General features: G+C 46.6%; 1 protein-coding gene across 3 annotated transcripts in view; it reads right to left on the reverse strand.

Annotated features, from left to right (window-relative positions):
• The window catches only part of SREK1 (splicing regulatory glutamic acid and lysine rich protein 1), an 87,869-nt gene that overhangs the window by 67,668 nt on the left and 300 nt on the right, over positions 1-19,901 (reverse strand). For all 3 annotated transcript variants that reach the window (XR_012243129.1, XM_073623458.1, XM_073623469.1), the window contains exon 2: positions 7,233-7,366. Coding sequence is in view for 2 of the 3 variants with exons in the window: in XM_073623458.1 (XP_073479559.1) it covers positions 7,233-7,366 (134 nt within the window). In the remaining variant the exon portion in view is untranslated. The remainder of the gene's footprint in view (positions 1-7,232; positions 7,367-19,901) is intronic.

Genomic DNA, 19,901 nt, shown 5'->3' on the forward strand with positions numbered 1-19,901 from the left:
AGACAATTCCTTGGACTTCATGGCTTGGTTTGTGCTCTGACATGCACTGTTAACTGTGGGACCTTAGAGAGGTGTGTGCCTTTCCAAATCATGTCCAATCAAATGAATTTACTACAGGTGGACTGCAATCAAGTTGTGGTACGATCTCAAGGATGATGAGTGGAAACAGGATGCACCTGCGCTCAATTTTGTGTGTCATGGCAAAGGCTGTGAATCTTTCTGTACATGTGATTTTTTCTTTTTAATACATTTTCAAAAATTTCAAACAAACTTTGTTCACGTTGTCATTATGTGGTATTGTTTGAAGAATTTTGGGGAAAATAATTAATTTAATCCATTTTGGAATAAGGCTGTAACAAAATTTAGAAAAGGTGAAGCGCTGTGAATACTTTCTGGATGCACTATACAATAAAACAGTTTTTTTTTTCTTCTTTAAAAAGGCATTTAACGGACACTAGATGAAAGTAATACTAAAAACAAAACGCAAAAATTAAAACAATTTGGGAGCAACAACAATTCATAAAAAAAAATCTATTAGCAGAATAAAGCAAACTTGTTTCAACAATACAAAGTGAGGGGAATTTATCAAAACTGGGAGCAGCTCTGCATGGGAAACCAATCAGCTTCTATCTTCAGATTGTTCAATTTAACTTTGAAAATAAAAGATAGAAGCTGATTGGTGGTCATACACAGCTTCTCCAGATTCTGGTTGCTTCAGCTTTGATAAATTCCCCTCTAGAATGTGTGCCACTTTTCTAAAGGTATGCCTATGGACTTAAAAGGTCCTACGCCAGATTCAAAAAGCCATGCTTGCCAGCCTCGGTAGCTTTACTGAAACGTGCGGCAGATTCAGGTAGTCCTTCACAGTGCCACTTTTACTGCACCAAATTCAAAACCAATTGCCTCCAGTTGGTTTATAATAAAACTGGGAGGTAATTAAGACCAACTGTAACTTGGCGTAGGGACAGAGTGCCTGTCTCTGTACACTGTGTAGCAGAGCAGCATGTTTGTCCTGGCCTCAAAGTGATTTCTCAACAAAATCAGTTTGCAGTGCTCAGATATAGGTGTCCGTTTATGAAGCAGTGATCAGCGGTGATCCCAAGGATCGCCGCTGATCACAGTCCATAAACAGTTTATGAAACCGTGATAATCGGGGGAGAACATGTTTGAACTTGTTCTCCCGCCAATTATTTCTACACATGGAGAATCCTCATTGAATGACACAGTAACGGCCAGTTTATGAAGCGGTGATCTCACCGCTTCACTGGCAATCTGAGTCAGAATTCACACTCCCAGGTTGACCAGCTCAGAGGTGGTGAATCAGGGAGTGAAGAGAGAATCTCGGGGGATCTGAGGGGGAAGGAGGAAGAGTTTTAACTTCCTTATGCCTCGTTCAGACCCCCCAACACTGTAAGCATGTCCCCCTGTCATATTTATGTGTATCTATATATATATCTATATCTATATATATATATCTATATATCTAATATGTGTGTGTGTATATACATGTATATATAATGTGTGTGTATACATATGTATATAACATTAATCCATGCCGTCTGTCCGTGTATTGAGCGGTGATAATTTATCATTGCTTAATAAACTGACATCTCTGTGTTTCAGTGAATTTCTGGTGCTGTAATCTCGTAAAGTCTCACGAGATTCCAGTATCAGGGGCCATTCTCCACTGTTGGAAGCGTTTGTAGATCTCTTCACTCCTCCAAAGGTGAAACGATCTACACCGCTTCATAAACTGGCACACAGAGGAGAAAGATCTTCACTGTGAATGCCGGAGAATGAAGCAGTGAATAGATTTCACTGCTTCATAAACGGACACCATAGTTAAGTTCACCTTAACAGGAAGTAAGGGTTCCTCATGGTGATACAGGAAGCAAAATTCTGACAGAGATTTTACCCCTTTTACTCCAAATGGGACTTTGGTCATTTGGGGAGCTACACTGGTAGAAGTGGTTTAGTTACCTCTATCATTGCTCACAAGCACTCGCATCTTACCAGCGCATCTCTGCAGCAGCAAAAAGGGGGTTAGAACCAGGAGACAAGAACAAACACTTTTTCCTTTCATTGTGATGTAATGGTGGTCAAAGATAACATCACTAAAATTGTCAAGACACAAGCTGCAAAATCAGCCTTGATCTGACACCATATTTGTCCAAGCTTGATTTGCAAACAAATCATTACAAACCTTTTTCATCATGCCTTTAAGGGCCGGTTCACACTGCTGCGATGCGGGAACCCTGCAAATCTACTGCGGGTTCCCACATCACGTCTCCCGGTGGCAGTTCACACTGCTCTATGCAAACTGCTGGGAGTGTCAGTTAAAAGTTAATGACATCCCCAAATCAGTTTGCAGATTGCAGTGTGATCTGCAAACTCGGACAGGAATCAGATAACATGGGTGTGAACACCGATTCCATGCAAACAGATTCAACTGTAGACCAAAAAAAAGGTCCTGTGTGAGTTTGGTCCAAATGCGATGCAAATTCAGCCATACTATCTGTATGGCTAAATTTGTATCCCATGGACATTACATGTGATTTGCAGTGCGAATTACATGCGATCTCGCACCATGCAGCAGTGTGAACCAGCACTTCAGTGGAAGATTAGTTAAAATCTAACTAAGGCTAAGCCTACTCCCCCCCCCCCCATTCTAAGTCTATTCTATTTCTACCCTGTGAAATAAAAAATGCTTATACTTGCCTATTCTGAATACGATTCAGTCTGGTCACATGATCAGGTCCCAGTGGCGGCTTCAGTGAAGAGGAAGGGCAGCCAACAACCAATGCCACTAATTAAGCCTATGGGTGATGTCACTGCTCAGGTATTTTCAGCCATTGTCAGGGAGCTTTTCTTTCACATGGTAGCTAGAATAATCTTAGCATGGGGGTGGGAGTAGGTTAGCCTTGATTAGATTTTCACTGAACTTTAGAAGGTTAGGGCTTTATCTCTTAGGCAGGCCATGGTGCGAGTTTCTTTTCTACAACCTTTGGTTGCAGGAAACAAATTTGCACCAATCCCCCATCAACATAGACAGTGCTGACATGGGAATCCCCACTGCTGAGCAATTATCTGCTCCCGGTGAGGGGGCAGGGGAAGCCAGTGATTATTGCTGCAACCGCTAGCGATAATCACAAGGGAATCCAGCGGGCTAGTTGTACCCAAGTTAAATCGATTAACTTGGTACATTCAGCATGCCCACACACAGTTAGTATCTCGGCTAGTTCCCGCTGAACCGTCCGAGAGTCAAACCATCTATGGCCAGCCTTACTCTCTGTAATGATCAGATATGGATATAGCCGGTCACAACAGTTTTCAGCCAGTAAGGTCTAACATGGCAGGAACTTGTTAAGGTGTTGTAGGACTGCACTGCACATGCTAACATTAGAAGCAAGCTAGCAACAAAATTAATTTATAAAGCCAAATCTAGCAGTGAGAAATGAAATACAGGCAACCTAAACTGTCACAGATTAATACACTACAACAAAAGAGATACATATTTCACAATCACTCATCCTAGAATTTCATCTGTAAGCATTTAGGCTACTTTCACACTGTAGCCACGCTGCGTAATTTTAGCGGCACTTTAACATTGTTTTAGCAGTTTTCCGGCCGCTAGCGGGGGGGCGCCTTTAAAGAAAGGGTTGAAACCGCCCGCGTTGCGGTGCTTCAGAAGCGCTGCTCATGCATTCTAATGTGCAGGGGTGGTTTAGAAGCGCTGTATACAGAGCTCCCAAAACTCCCTAAAGATGCTGCTTGCAGCACCGCCCCAATGTGAAAGCACTCGGGCTTTCACACTGGGGTGGCAAGGGAGACGGTTTTCAAGCGCTATTTTTAGCGCTAAAACACCTGAAAAACTCCTTCAGTGTGAAAGTAGCCGTAAAGCTGATGTCCATGTTTTAAGTCACTATACAGTAGTTTGTTTGGACCAAGCTTTAGACCAAACTATGTGCTTCCCCAAGTGCTGCAGTGTCTCTAAGCACTGTATTTACTGCTTGTAACTTCAACTGTATACAGTACACAGTGCTGGGTTCTGGCTGAGACAGACTTCCCATCTCACACCCGGAACAAAAACAGAGTCTGGCTGAGCAGCACTGTGAATGAATACAAAGCTTCCTCTAACTGGCTGAGTGGGGGGGGGCGTGATGATTTCACGCTCTCAGACTCGGCTAATCAGAGGAAGCTTTGTATTCACAGAATACAAAACTGAGAAAGAAATGCCACTCACAAAGCTACCACACCTGATTAAGTGCTCCCACCCTACTACAAACTCTCAGGTGCTGGCTGTGCACAATTGTGTAGAAAAAGGAAGGAAATCCTGGACTGCCACACTCCATGAAAAAGGCATCTTTATTGGCAAAAATAGGTAAAAATCCAGAAACAGTCACATCAAAGAGTGGATAAAACAGGGATCAAGCTAAGGCGTTGAGTAAGCATCATTTGTTGTGAAACGAGTTAGCCTTGATCCCTGTTTTATCCACTCTTTGATGTGACTGTTTCTGGATTTTTACCTATTTTTGCCAAGATGCCTTTTTCATGGAGAATACAAAGCTGCCTATGAATGACTGAGCGTTGCCCGCCTCGGTTTTGTTCCGGGTGTGAGACGGGAAGTCTATCTCACAGCCAGAACCCAGCACTGTGTACTGTATACAACTGAAGTTACAAGCAGTAAATACAGTATAGTGCTTAGAGACACTGCAGCACTTAGTGAATCAAATAGTTTGTTTGGACCAGCTTGGTCCAAACAAACTATTTAAAGTGACATGAAACATGGGACATCAGCTTTAACAATACTGAGTCCAATTTACCAAAAAGTATCTGAAAGAACTGGTTTCATCTCCATACAGCAATGGCAGGTGAGAATGTGAATGGTAGCAATCGGCATCATGCATTTCTTCAGAGACATAGATACCGAACCCATTTGGGTGAGAAAACCACAGGTTATGCGGTACTCCAATACTGGCCACAAAGATTTTGTCAGGCAAACTTTATTGGCGTCTATGGGTCTGACACTTATTTCCCCATCGTACACAATTCTATCCACACCTTTGTAGCTCTCCAACTGTCATTTTGCAAGAAATATTTACTCTGACAGGCACTGTGGGGATATGATGACCATTTTTATTACAGAGCTGTTGGTCTATTAGGGCCCATGTTGCCGTGTGTATAAAAAAATCAGGGCTTGACAAATCTGTTTTGAATCTAGGAGCCAGCTAAAAAAAGTTAAGAGCCAGTTTTTGTGCGAGTCGATATGTAACGTGTATTGCAATTGACTTTTTTTATGTGTAGGCTTTGACATTTGTACGTGCATTTCTCCCTCTGTGCTCCACTGAATATAATGCAGTGCAGATCGCACTGCATTACATTCTTTCCTGGCCATGCTGGCCGGGGAAACTATTAACAGCATTCAGAAGTGACATCATACACATCGCTTCTGGGTCAGGAACAAGATGGGGGAAGAGAGCGGACGCTCACCTGTGCCCTGCGTTGCTATGCCGGACACGCAGATCGGAAAGCAGAACCCAGGATACATAGCGGGGGCGTCACTTTACTCAACACAGCGGAAGGTATGTGGACCATCCCCAGTAGGACACAAGACAAGGCAGAATCACAGCCCGGTGGTCACCTGATGCATTTAAAATCTAGTACACACACACAAAAATAAATAAAAACAGCTCAGGTCAGAGCCACTGTACTAACAACCCAGTGTTAGTACAGCTATCTCCAGTGTTGAGCTATTGTGCTCTGACAAGGGGACGCCCCACCCCACCAGAACACTCTGGTCAGTGCTCTCAGTCATTGGCTGACAGAAGCCGGTTGAACGGCCAGCTTCTGTTGGACCAGCTGCCATACACAAGGGCCAATGTCGCCCGGCATTTGGCCTGTGTGTACTAGGCCTGATGGGCAGCAGTTCACTAGGGAAGGACAGTGCAGCAAGGTGGGAGCGATAGGAGATCCAGTGACTCATGCCAGCTTAGGCCCCTTTCACATGGGCACCTCCGCTAAGTGGAATCCGCTTGCTCAGCGGGGGAACTCTCCGCTGTTCTCTGCCGAGCAGGCGGATGACAGGTCCGTGTCCGCTCCGCTATACAAAGCGAACACAGTCCCTCTCTACTCTATAGGGCAGTCGTATGGAAACGGACCGCCTTTAGGTTCCCATCCGATGTGCCAGACGAATGGAAAATAGGACCACCATCCGTCTGTTTTGACGGATTGGATGATGGTGGGTGTCCACAGAGGAGACTGGAGGTTCCAATCAGGTCTGCCTGAAAAACTGACAGGCAGACCTGATCGGACAGCCTTTGTGAAAGGGGCCTTTGGCTGTGGCATGACAGGGAGAGAGTGCAAAACTGAAGAAAATGAAAAATGTATTTTAAAGAAAAATAAATAAATGGAATTATTAAAAACTGTTTCCATCTTTGTGGGGGTGTAAATGGAACTGAGGTCATTCCAACCAGCTGCCCCACACTCCCTGTCCACTCACCGTTAAGGAAAGGGTACCAGGTCAAGCCTGTAACACTTTCAACCTCTCACTCTAGGCACAAGGAGATGTCAGAAGTGGACAGGCAGTGAGAGCAGGCAGGGGAAGCCCTCACCGCCATCAATGACTGCTTGTCGCAGCCCCGGTCACCAGAAGAGGACGCCAGTTCCCCAGCCAATGTAAGCATCTCGCTCCAGCAGGCCGCATTCTCAATTACCGGCTGGCGCGGCATCTTCATTCGTGCACCAGCGAGGTGAGTTGCCGCATGGGGAAAAGACACCTGCTGCATTGTAGCCCAGGCACGAGGCCGCTAATTCTAGTCGCCAATGAGACCTGGCACCTGGGGTTTGTCAAGCCCTGAGAATATATAATATAATATATAATAAACAACAACAATGTAATACAAGGTCCTCCCCAAATTATATCCATTCAGGAAGACCCTAGCAGTAGACAGTCCTTAGTAAGGGTTATTTATCTAAAAAAATCTAAAATAAAATCTTTGTGTGGCCAGCATTACTGTTGGATGGAGAAGTGTTCCGACTGTACCTAATGTGAGAACCTCCATGCAGGAATTGTTTCGAGAAAACATATACAGCCACTACACAGAATATTTCATAGAGGAAAACTAAAGGTCCGGCTAACCAAGAAACTGCACATAAAAAAAGATGCTACCAATATATTAACAGCACAAAAACATAATTCTATTAAAGGCACAGAAAGGATCATTAATACTAACCTTCAGCACAGGGTACTACTATGAGAGCTCTGTCAATAAATACTGTGTTTGTTAGATGCTGGGCCACACCGACGCTTGATGGCTCACGATACTTAATGTAACATACTTTGGAGGAAAAAGCAAGCGGTGCATTGCTGTAAAATAAAGGGATGTAAGAATTAACACTACAGCGGATCCTTTATCAAACAAACATTTCAAAAGTGCATCAAAATATAATCAGCTAGTATGGCACTTACCCAGGAACAAATTAGGGCTAAAACTAGGCCGAAACAACTAATCAATTAATCAGCAATCAATTATGAAAATAGCTGTCAACTATTTTCATAATCAATTAATCGTCCAACCGATTAGTTGGCCTGCATGCAGAATGCATTATTTGTTTACATATCAGGAAATACAATGCAGCACACAGAGCTCAGTACGCCGTCCATACATTTCAGTTAATGCCTGAGAACTTGTGAATATGTGAGGAGCAATGCCTCATGGGACATGCAGTCCTGGGCAGAAAGTGAGTGCTTCTAAAGGCAAAAGTTTTTTTTTTACCTTGCTATAGGGCAGGGGTAGGCAATCTGGGGCCCTCTAGCTGTTGCAGAACTACAAGTCCCATCATGCCTCTGGGAGTAATTGTAATTGCCAGCCTTGAAATGCATCATGGGAAATGTAGTTGCACAAGAGCTGGAGGGCTCCAGGTTGCCTACCCCTGCTATAGGGGCACTCAGTATTATGCTTTTTCAGCTTGCTTTAGGGACACTCTCAAGACAGGAGGAGCCAGAAGTGTCGGTGGGGGATCCCAGAAGAGAAGAATCAATGCTGCTCTGTGCAAAACCACTACACAGAGCAGGTAAGTATAACAAAAAAATAAAATAAAATAATTTTAAAAAAAAAGAACACTTTAACCACTTCAATACCCACCCATAGTCATGTTGTCTGCAAATGGGATCTCGCATCCTGGGCGGACGTCCTACGACATCCTCGGCTTCCCGGCGGTATAGGGGGCGCATGCCCGCCGCGTCACCAAGGAGCCGATGTGTGTGCCCGGCGATCGCTCGTGACAGAGCAGCAACACGGATCTGTGTGTGTAAACACACAGATCCAGGTCCTGTCAGGGGAGAGGAGACTGATCGTGTGTTCATAGCATATAGGAACACCGATCGGTCTCCTCCCCCAGTCAGTCCCATCCCCTCAGTTAGAATCACTCCCTAGGTAACACATTTAACCCCTTGATTGCCCCCAGTGTCAACTCCTTCCCTGCCAGTGACATTTATACATAATCAGTGCATATTTATAGCACTGATCGCTGTATAAATGTCAATGGTCCCAAAATAGTGGCAAAAGTGTCTGATCTGTTTTATAATCTTCCCAACAACATATTGGCCAAAACAAAGCATAAAAAAAATGCAAAATGCAAATCACAGCAAAATCACATGTACAAAAACGCACAGCAAAAAGCAGTGCAGAAACAGATCAAAAGCAAACTGCATAGGTGTGAACCGAGCCTAATGCTTTTTGCCACACACGTATCGATTTCGGGACGAGAATATTCATACGAAAAATCTTTGTACATTCGCTGAATGAAAGTGTGTCGTTTGAAAATTTCTCTTGCTTTTAACATTGTTTTAAAATGAATGTAATTTCTGAACGAAAACCACATACACTGTCTGAAAATTCCTATGACCAAGTAGTTTTCTATTCTGCTCCTTCGAATTTTCCCATCACTGTGGTTGAAAACCAACGTCAATTTGACCCCAATAACGATTAGAAAACCGAAAAAAAACTTTCTTAAAATGAAATTTGTTTTGAAGGAAGACATGGTTTTTGTATGGCCAGCATAAGTGACAGCAAGAGCAGGTAACTTTTATCAAGCCATCTGCCTATGACAAAGGAGTCTGTCATACATAATATATTACAGTTCTGTCTGAAAATCTGCAAAACAGTATTTTTCATTAAATAAAAAATGTGATCTCTGAGTGTGATGATATTTACCAGATTCAATCTCTAATAGTATATACAGTATAGTGCAAAATTTTTCACTGCTCCATTCTATGTATATATATATATATATATATATATATACACATATACATATACACACACACATACATTATATATACAGTGTCTCACAAAAGTGAGTACACCCCTCCACTTTTTGTAAATATTTCATATCTTTTCATGTGACAACACTGAAGAAATGACACTTTGCTACAATGTAAAGTAGTGAGTGTACAGCTTGTATAACAGTGTAATTTTGCTGTCCCCTCAAAATAACTCAACACACAACCATTAATGCTAAAAGAACCCACAAAGTTAGAGCGAGTGAGTAAAAGGAAAAAAGATTGGGAATCTTTCTGGTCACCCCATCTTCACTGTCACCTTTTCTTTCCCCCTACCCCCCACTTTCACTTCCCTCACGTTTTCTCTCCTCCCCCTTAATCTGCACCCAGCTAATCTTTTCACTTTGGTTCACCTGCCGCCCTTTTCCTTAGGGTGCCTCGTGGTCCTGTGTCTCCTCTGGGGGTGCCTGTGTTTGTCGCCGCGGCGGGGGTGCCCCCTCAGCTCCCAGTTGCAGTGTTTTTGGACGGCTTGCCATTTCCGGCCTTTCACTACCTACCTATGCTTTTAGTGAGTACTCTTTATTTTCTGGGGGATTATCTGCCCTCCTGTACCCACTCCAACGGTTTACCTATCCTTATATTCTTAAATTTCAGCAACATGACGTGTCCGCTCCTGATGAGTGGTCGTGAACCATGAAACGCGTCGAGCTACCAGTCCCTTCTATCGACTTTTTGAGTATATACACGTTATTGTTTTTAACAGGATTTCGATGCCAGAAATCAGGCAGACTTTACCCCATTACTAATTGTTTACCCACCCTGACACTGGTGGTCCTTTGTTTTTACTCAGCAATGTTGTTTGTACCATTGTTATTATCTATCTTATCTGATGTAACAATTGATGTTAGTAACTATTATGCTGGTTTACGGTATCAGTGTTATTATGCATCTTATGATATTTTACCCAGTGTTAACCATACATTGTTGGATACCCATGTTTGTATTTTACTTTTAATAAAGTGTATTGACCCACCGCTCATGTGTCGGTTTGCAAACCATTGGCTTCATTTAAAGTCCCAACCTTTTTTCCTTTTACTCAATCGCTCTAAGCTTGTGGGTTCTTTTAGCATAGTCATAGGGATGGAAATACGCGACCTTACCAGGCGCAATTTCATTTAAAGTCCCAATTTCCCCTTCCCCCTTGTCGTTACACAGCCATTAATGTCTAAACCGCTGGCAACAAAAGTGAGTACACCCCTAAGTAAAAATTTCCAAATTGGGCCCAATTAGCCATTTTCCCTCCCCAATGTCATGTGACTTGTTAGCGTAACAGGGTCTAGGGTGTGAATGGGCAGCAGATGCGTTAAATTTGGTGTTATCGCTCTCACTCCCTCATACTGGTCACTGGTTCAACATGGAACCTCATGGCAAAGAACACTGAGGATCTGAAAAAAAGAATGGTTTCTCTACAAAAAGATGGCCTAGACCATGGGTGTCCAAACTTTTTTCAAAGAGGGCCAGATTTGATGAAGTGAACATGCGTGAGGGCTGACCATTTTGCCTGACATTCTTTGAGCCAATAAAATTTGGTCTAAGTGTGTTCATTCGAGCACTAATACACAGTCCAACAAGAATTCTCTTGCAGCTGTGTGTGAGTAAAGAGATGAGCTCGGGCGTGTTATTTGGACATACTGTATTTATTGGCGTATAACATGCACCTTCACTTTAAGAGCAAAGTTTCAGAAAAAAAACTTAAATTTTAAATAAAGAACTGTGAAGCAAAATAAGGGTCAGTGCCCATCTGCAGCCCCACAATTGCCATCGTGCAGCACCCAACATTGCCAGGAATGCAGTGCCTACCATTGCCAGGAATGCAGCCTGATTGATGCCTATCCATCAGCCTTGGAGGGAACAGGGAGGGGGCGGGACGAGTGTCAAAAGATTATATCCAGGAAAAACTCCTGCTTTCTCTGCAGCCTCTTTAATACAAAGTCCCGCCTCCTATGATGGACAGAACAGTCATCCAATGGCAGTGCAGGAGACGGGACTTCCTATTACAGAGGCTGCCGTATAAACCGGAAACTCGCCCCGCCCGCCCCCCCCCCCCTCCCCCTCCAAGGCAGCCAGAATATATATCTTTTGTAGCCGCGGCGCTTGGAGATCGTTGGGGCCACAAAAGATATATGTCCAAATAACCAGGCGGGCTGCTCAAAACAGGAACGCGGGCCGGACTTTGGACATGCCTGGCCTAGACTATAAGATTGCCAAGATCCTGAAACTGAGCTGCAGCACGGTGGCCAAAACCATACAGCGGTTTAATCAAGACAGGTTCCACTCAGAACAGGCCTCGTTATGGTCGACCAAAGGAGTTGAGTGCATATGCTCAGCATCATATCCAGAGGTTGCCTTTGTGAAATAGACATATGAGTGCTGCCAGCATTGCTGCAGAGGTTGAAGGGGTGGAGGGTCGGCCTGTCAGTGCTCAGACCATACGCCGCACACTGCATCAAATTGGTCTGCATGGCTGTCGTCCCAGAAGAAGCCTCTTTTAAAGATGATACAGTTTGTTGAAGACGAGCAGACTAAGGACATGGATTACTGGAACCATGTCCTGTGGTCTGATGAGACCAAGATAAACTTATTTGGTTCAGATTGTGTCAAGTTACTGTCGCGGCGACCAGATGAGGAGTACAAAGACAAGTTTGCTTTGCCTACAGTCAAGCATGGTGGTGGGAGTGTCATGGTCTGGAGATGCATGAGTGCTGACGGCACTGGGGAGCTACAGTTCATTGAGGGAACCATGAATGCCAACATGTACTGTGACATAATGAAGCAGAACCTGATCCCTTCCCTTCGGAGACTGGGCCACAGGGCAGTATTCCAACATGATAACGACCCCAAACACTTCCAAGACGACCACTGCCTTGCTAAAGAAGCTGAGGGTAAAGTGATGGACTGGCCAAGCATGTCTCCAGACCTAAACCCTATTGAGGATCTGTGGGGCATCCTCAAAAGAAGGTGGAGGAGCGCAAGGTCTCCAACATCCATCAGCTCCATGATGTCGTCATGGAGGAGTGGAAGAGGACTGTAGTGGCAACTTGTGATGTTCTGGTGAACTCCGTGCCCAAGAGGTTTAAAGCGGAGTTCCACCCAAAAGTGGAACTTTCGCTCATCTGATTCCTCCCCCACTCCGGTGCCACAATTGGCACCTTTCAGGGGGGAGGGGGGTGCAGATACCTGTATTAGACAGGTATCTGCAGTGCACCCACTTCCGGGAATAGACTCCCGCGGGGGTCACGCCCCCTCCCACAGCACCCCCCCCCCCCCCGCTGTCTCCTGGGAAACACACAGGCCCCAGGAGATAGCGGGGACCACTTAGGACACGCAGCGTAACTCGCGCATGCGCAGTAGGGAACCGGGAAGTGAAAAAAGCCGAACGCTTCACTTCCTTATTCCCTCACCGAGAATGGCGACGGCAGCAGCCGAGAGCCGAGCTATTGCTCAGTTTCGGCTGCCAACATCGCTGGACTCCTGGACAGGTAAGTGTCCGTTTATTAAAAGTCAGCAGCTGTAATATTTGTAGGTGCTGGCTTATAATAATTATTTTTTTTAGGTGGACTCCCTCTTTAAAGGCATTGCTGGAAAATAATGGTAGCATCACATAATACTGACACTTTGGCCCAATTAGAACATTCTCACTTAGGGGTGTACTCACTTTTGTTGCCAGTGCTTTAGACATTAACGGCTGTGTGTTGACATATTTTGAGGGGACAGCAAATTTACACTATACAAGCTGTACACTCACTACTTTACACTGTAGCAGAAACGATATAATAAAATATTTACAAAAATGTGAGGGGGGTACTCACTTTTGTGAGATACTGTACACACACACAGAGACATGGCAGAAAGACATGGTGATGGTCTTGGGGGTCTAATCGAGGGAGGAGGAAGTCAAAAATCTTCCTCCTTCCTCCGGGATTCTCATTTCACTCCCCGATTCTCCACCTCTGAGCTGGTGAATCGGGGAGTGTGAATTCTAACACAGATCGCCAGTGAAGCTCTGGGATTGCAGCTTCATAAACTCGCCGTTTCTGTGTAAGACAATCACAACGTCTCTGTGTGTAGAGATGATCGGCAGAGAACATGTTATATATATATTTTTTTACTTTTTGCTATAATAAATATCTCCAAATTAAAAAAAAAAAAAAAAAAAAAAAAATTATTCATCAGTTAAGGCCAATATATACTCTTCTACATATTTTTGGTAAAAAAAAAAAAAAAAATCACAATAAGTGTATATTGATTAGTTTGCGCAAAAGTTATAGTGTCTACAGACAGATCTGAGACTTGACACTTTTTTGGGACCATTGACATTTATACAGCGATCACTGTTATAAAAATGACCTTACTACTGTATAAATGTCACTAGCAGGGAAGGGGTTAACACTAAGGGGCAATCAAGGGGTTAACTGCGTGTCCCCTTGGTGTGTTTTAACTGTATGGGGATAGGATTGACTAGGAGAGGAGACACACCGTTTTTCCTACTTAGTAGGAACAAACGATATGGCTCCTCTTCCCTGACAGCACAGGGATTTGTGTGTTCACACACAAATCCCGGTGCTGGCGCTCGTGCACGCGATTGCGCATCGGGTCCCCCGCTGTGCGCCCTCTGGTGGCCGCTAACGGGATGGACATACCCCTACGGGATTTTGCCCAAGGGAACAATTCTGCCACAGTATATCTGCATTAGCTGGTCGGGAACCGGCTGAAGCGTTTGTAAACCCCCCCCCCAAAAAGTTAAAATGTACTATATACACTTTTCCTTTAAAGCATTTCAAATAGCACAGTGCTTGTGCCAGGTCATTTGTCCCTTTGTATGATGTGAAAAAGCTGGCTGATCCTGCCTGTTTCTGTGTCCCCCTGTCTCTGCTGACCACGATAATCAGGGCTCCTGATCCAGGATATTGCCTCTGTCTGTTCTCTACTCTCCCCCCTTCTCCTTGCCTGTCAGTTCCAATGCCTGTGTGTGAGAGCGATCTCCTCCAGCCCCCCCCCCCCCCCCTTCCCTGTCCCTTGAAATACCTTAGAAAAATAACTTGCATCCCCTCTGTTTTATCAAGAACTTAACTACTAGGTGTCCCTTCTTTTAAAATTCTAATCATAAATTCCTTTTCACACAACAGTCACATGACATTCCTCTGCTGGCCAGCTGATGTCAGAGGGTTATCTCAGCCCCTCTCTCTGCATTCTTTACATCAGGAAGATCTGGTGACAGGAATGTCACTGACAACAAGTTATTGCTGTGAGATAATGTATTTACAATTAGAATTTAAATTTTAAAAAAAATGGACACATAGTGCTGTAGCTCTTAATAAAACAGAGGGGATGGCAGTGTTTTATCATCCTGACTTTACAACCACTTTAAGGTACTTATATAAGCGCTGTCAATTTACACAGTGCTATACATTGTACATTCAGCATTGGGTAGCACAGTGGTGTAGTGGATAGCACTTCTGCCTAGCAGCAAAAGGGTCGCTGGAAATCCCAACCAAGACACTACCTGCTTGGAGTTTACATGTTCGCGTGGGTTTCCTCCAGGTCCTCTGGTTTCCTCCCACACTCCTAAGACATGCTGGTAGGTTAATTTGATCTTGTCCGAATTGCCCCTAGTATGTGTATGTATGAAAAATGCAATAAGGTAAAAAACTAAAGCTAGCCATACATGTTATGGGTTCTGTCGATTGGCTGTAGTCACTGTTTGGCCGAGAATTTTCCTTTTTCCTTAATTTTCAGAACAAAGTGTGTTTAGATGAATGCCTGCTGGGCCACCCACAGCTCAAATGCCAGCAGTGTATGGCTGAAATAAGTCACAAAGGGAGCAATTTATAACAGAGGGTAGGTAACACTGTCCATTCTCCATTATATATTCTGCTCCCATACTCAACCACAAAGCCTGCATTTTGCAGCCCATTCAAAAAAAAAAACAAGCCTCTTCATTGAAGTGAATGGAGTTTCACTTGCATTATGCCCTGTACACACGATCGGACTTTCTGCCAACAAAACCGCTGATTTTTTGTTTGAATACACACGGTCACACAAATGTTGGCCAACAATTACAAACGTGGGAACGTACAACACGTACGACGAGCTGAGAAAAAGGAAGTTCGATAGCCAGTGCTCCTTCTGCTTGATTCCGACCATGCATGAGCTTTTGTGCATCGGACTTGCGTACACACGATCGGAAATTCCGACAACAAAGTTTTGTTGGTGGAAAATTTGAGAACCTGCTATCAAACATTTGTGGGCGGAAAATCCGACAGCAAATGTCCGATGGAGCATACACACGGTCGGACTTTCCGACAACAAGCTCACATCCAACATTTTCCCCATTGGAAAATCCGATCGTGCGTACGCGGCATTAGAGTCCCAAACCAGGCAGAGCCTAGTGCACATTACTATGCTTAATACATGTTAGTGCAGAGCAGACCAAACCTTTAGTCTATTGGAAGGGCGTGTTCTTGAAGATTTGGACTGCTCTGAATTCCCCAGCATGCCAGATTTTTAAAGCGGAGTTCCACACAAAAATGGAAATTCCGCTTTTCGGAACCCTCCCCCCCTCCGGTGTCACATTTGGCACCTTTCAGGGGGGAGGGGGGTGCAGATACCTGTCTAAGACAGGTATTTGCACCCACTTCCGGAATAGACTCCCATGGGAGTCTATGCCTCTTCCTGTCAGTCCGCGCTGTCTCCTAGGAAACACACAGCTCCCAGGATATAGCGGGGACCAGTTACGATGCGCAGCGCGACTCGCGCATGCGCAGTAGGGAACCAGGAAGTGAAGCCGCAACGCTTCACTTCCTGACTCCCTCACCTAGGATGGCGGCGGCAGCTGCCGAGAACCGAGCGGGTTCTTGGCGTCGCCTGCCGACATCGCTGGACCCTGGGACAGGTAAGTGGCCATGTATTAAAAGACAGCAGCTGCAGTATTTGTAGCTGCCGGCTTTTAATTTTTTCTTTTTTTTTGGCGGTGTGGGTGGACCCCCGCTTTAAATGCGATTATTGCCAGCAGCAGGGACCACTCACTCACCACCACCCCCATGCTGGATTGATGACATCACAAGGGGGAGGGGGTCACCCCATGGCCCCGCCCCTTAATTTATTTAGTAGCCGCTACCAAGTGGAACTGTCAAACGGTAGGAGCCAGCGCCATATGTGGACCTCTTTTTCTTGTTAATGCAGGTCGGCATTCATCATGATTGCCAATGGATCTACACCGGGGTACAATTTTTTCTAATAAAGGACTTGCCAAAAAGTGGCTCCTGTCTTTATATACATTACTCTTTTTCTTGTGAATGAGTGGGGGTACCATACTCATTACCATGGGAGAGGGGGCAGGATCTGGGGGCCCTCTTGTTAAAGGGGCTTTCAGATTTTGATAAGCCCCCTGCCCAGGGTTGTGGGGAAGAAGCCTTTGTCCCCATTAACATATGCTTTACTGAATGTAATGCAAAACGCGCTGCATTACATTCTTTCCCAGAAGTGACGTCATGTCCGAGTCAACGACTAGAAGGGGAGGACAGCAGACATGTGTCTGCTCTCCTCTCTACCCGGCAGCAACTGCAATGCCAGGCCCGGCCCCGCAGATGGGCAAGCATAGCCCGGGATACATAGCTGGGAGGGCACGTGGGGAGTATTTGGGGGGCAGCCCAGGTGCCAGGGCGAAACTTCTTTGCGCCGCGTCAACCTGGGGTTTGTGGAGCCCCGCTGTACACCATCCTGGGGTCTCACCACTGATGTACTCACTATTTCCATTACCTATACACTCAGCACATCTTGCTCTCAGCACTTATGCTGCCCATACATGGATCGAAATTTCAGCAGGAACTGGCCAAATTTCAATCCATGTATGGACAGGCTGATCATATCCAAGTTGGGTACAACCAGCCTATCAGATTCTTCAACCTACAATTACTGCTGACGGCTATAGCCGCTAGCAGTAATCATTGTATTCTTCTGGCCAGAAAGTCTCCCTGCACCCCACCTCCCCTGAATACAAGAGTGCTGTGGGAGGGACTGAATATGTTGATGGGGTAATCAAGCGATTTTCTTTCCTGCAGCCCAAGGTGGAAGGAAAGAAAATCAAGTCATCTACGGACCCTTTCACATAGGTGGACTGATCGGGTCTTCCTGTCAGTTTTCCAGGTGGACCCAAATCGGATCATCCATTGCCCTCTATGCATTGGCACAGACATGTGTCCATTGACACCCGATCAAAACAGACATTTGGGCATCCATTCCCCATCCGTCTGGTAAACTGGATCGAATGGCCGTCGTATGTAAACGAACAGGTGATCCATTCACATGCAGCTGCCCATAGAGGACAAGTTGGCTGTGTCCACTCTGCATCTGCCTGCACAGTGGGGGGGGGGGGGGGGGGGGGGGGGGGGGGGGGTCACCGGACAGATCCCCTGCTAAGCAGGCGGAGACCACTCTGTGTGCAAGGGGCCTTACACATGGGGCGGGCTCTGCTGGAAGTCCGCCTGTTCATCAGGGGATCCCCCACTGTGCAGGCGGATGGCTGGCCTGCTCTGCTGATGCAGACCGGACACAGTCCACTCTGCTCTATGTGCAGTTGGTTGTCAACGGATACATATGTCTATTTACACCCGACTGCCATCCGATCGATGGAAGGAGAACAGATCACCATCTGTCCTGTTTTTAGTGGACAGGATTGGATGTCAGTAGCTATCGACTGACACATATCCATTGACACCCCGCTGCTCCATAGAGGGGCCTGGAGGGCCTGAATAACTGACAGGCAGACCTGATTGGTCCATTCGTGTGAAAGGGACCGTAGGGATCGAGACAGCACTGTGCACCTCTCCACCAATAACCCACTAGGCCAGTGATGGCGAAACATGGCACCCCGATGTTTTGGAACTACATTTCCCATGATGCCCCCACTACACTGTAGAGTGCAGGAGCATCATGGGAAATGTAGTTCCAAAACATCAGGTTTGCCATCACTGCACTAGGCCATCCCAATACCCACCACTGATGTACACAGCACTGCACCCCCACTGATCCACCTCTCATGTACACAGTGATGTACATCCCAACTACTCCATACATGATCTACACAAAGATGACCCCCCCAATCATCATCACAGATATATACACCATGAAAACAACCCCCCCCCCCCATTGCTCTGTCATTGATGTACACAGTGCTCCCCCTCCCAATACTCCATCCCTGATACACAGAGCTCCCCACCCCACCCCGCTATACACAGCACAGTGCTCCCCACCCCCCACTGCTATACACAGCACAGTGCTCCCCACCCCTACGCACAGTACAGTGCTCCCCACCCCCCTACACACAGCACAGTACAGTGCTCCCCACCCCCCTACACACAGCACAGTACAGTGCTCCCCACCCCTACACACAGTACAGTGCTCCCCACCCCCCTACACACAGCACAGTACAGTGCTCTCCACCCCCCTACACACAGCACAGTACAGTGCTCCCCACCCCTACACACAGTACAGTGCTCCCCACCCCCCTACACACAGCACAGTGCTCCCCACCCCCCTACACACAGCACAGTGCTCCCCACCCCCCTACACACAGCACAGTGCTCCCCACCCCCCTACACACAGCACAGTGCTCCCCACCCCCCTACACACAGCACAGTGCTCCCCACCCCCCTACACACAGCACAGTGCTCCCCACCCCCCTACACACAGCACAGTGCTCCCCACCCCCCTACACACAGCACAGTGCTCCCCACCCCCCTACACACAGTACAGTGCTCCCCACCCCCCTACACACAGTACAGTGCTCCCCACCCCCCTACACACAGCACAGTACAGTGCTCCCCACCCCCCTACACACAGCACAGTACAGTGCTCCCCACCCCCCTACACACAGCACAGTACAGTGCTCCCCACCCCCCTACACACAGCACAGTACAGTGCTCCCCACCCCCCTACACACAGCACAGTACAGTGCTCCCCACCCCCCTACACACAGTACAGTGCTCCCCACCCCCCTACACACAGTACAGTGCTCCCCACCCCCCTACACACAGTACAGTGCTCCCCACCCCCCTACACACAGTACAGTGCTCCCCACCCCCCTACACACAGTACAGTGCTCCCCACCCCCCTACACACAGTACAGTGCTCCCCACCCCCCTACACACAGTACAGTGCTCCCCACCCCCCTACACACAGTACAGTGCTCCCCACCCCCCTACACACAGTACAGTGCTCCCCACCCCCCTACACACAGCACAGTGCTCCCCACCCCCCTACACACAGCACAGTGCTCCCCACCCCCCTACACACAGCACAGTACAGTGCTCCCCACCCCCCTACACACAGCACAGTGCTCCCCACCCCCCTACACACAGCACAGTGCTCCCCACCCCCCTATACACAGCACAGTGCTCCCCACCCCCCTATACACAGCACAGTGCTCCCCACCCCCCTATACACAGCACAGTGCTCCCCACCCCCCTATACACAGCACAGTGCTCCCCACCCCCCTATACACAGCACAGTGCTCCCCACCCCCCTATACACAGCACACTCCATCCCTGATCCACAGAGC

Source organism: Aquarana catesbeiana, linkage group LG01, assembly GCF_042186555.1.
Source record: "Aquarana catesbeiana isolate 2022-GZ linkage group LG01, ASM4218655v1, whole genome shotgun sequence".
NCBI classification, from domain to species: Eukaryota; Metazoa; Chordata; class Amphibia; order Anura; family Ranidae; genus Aquarana; species Aquarana catesbeiana.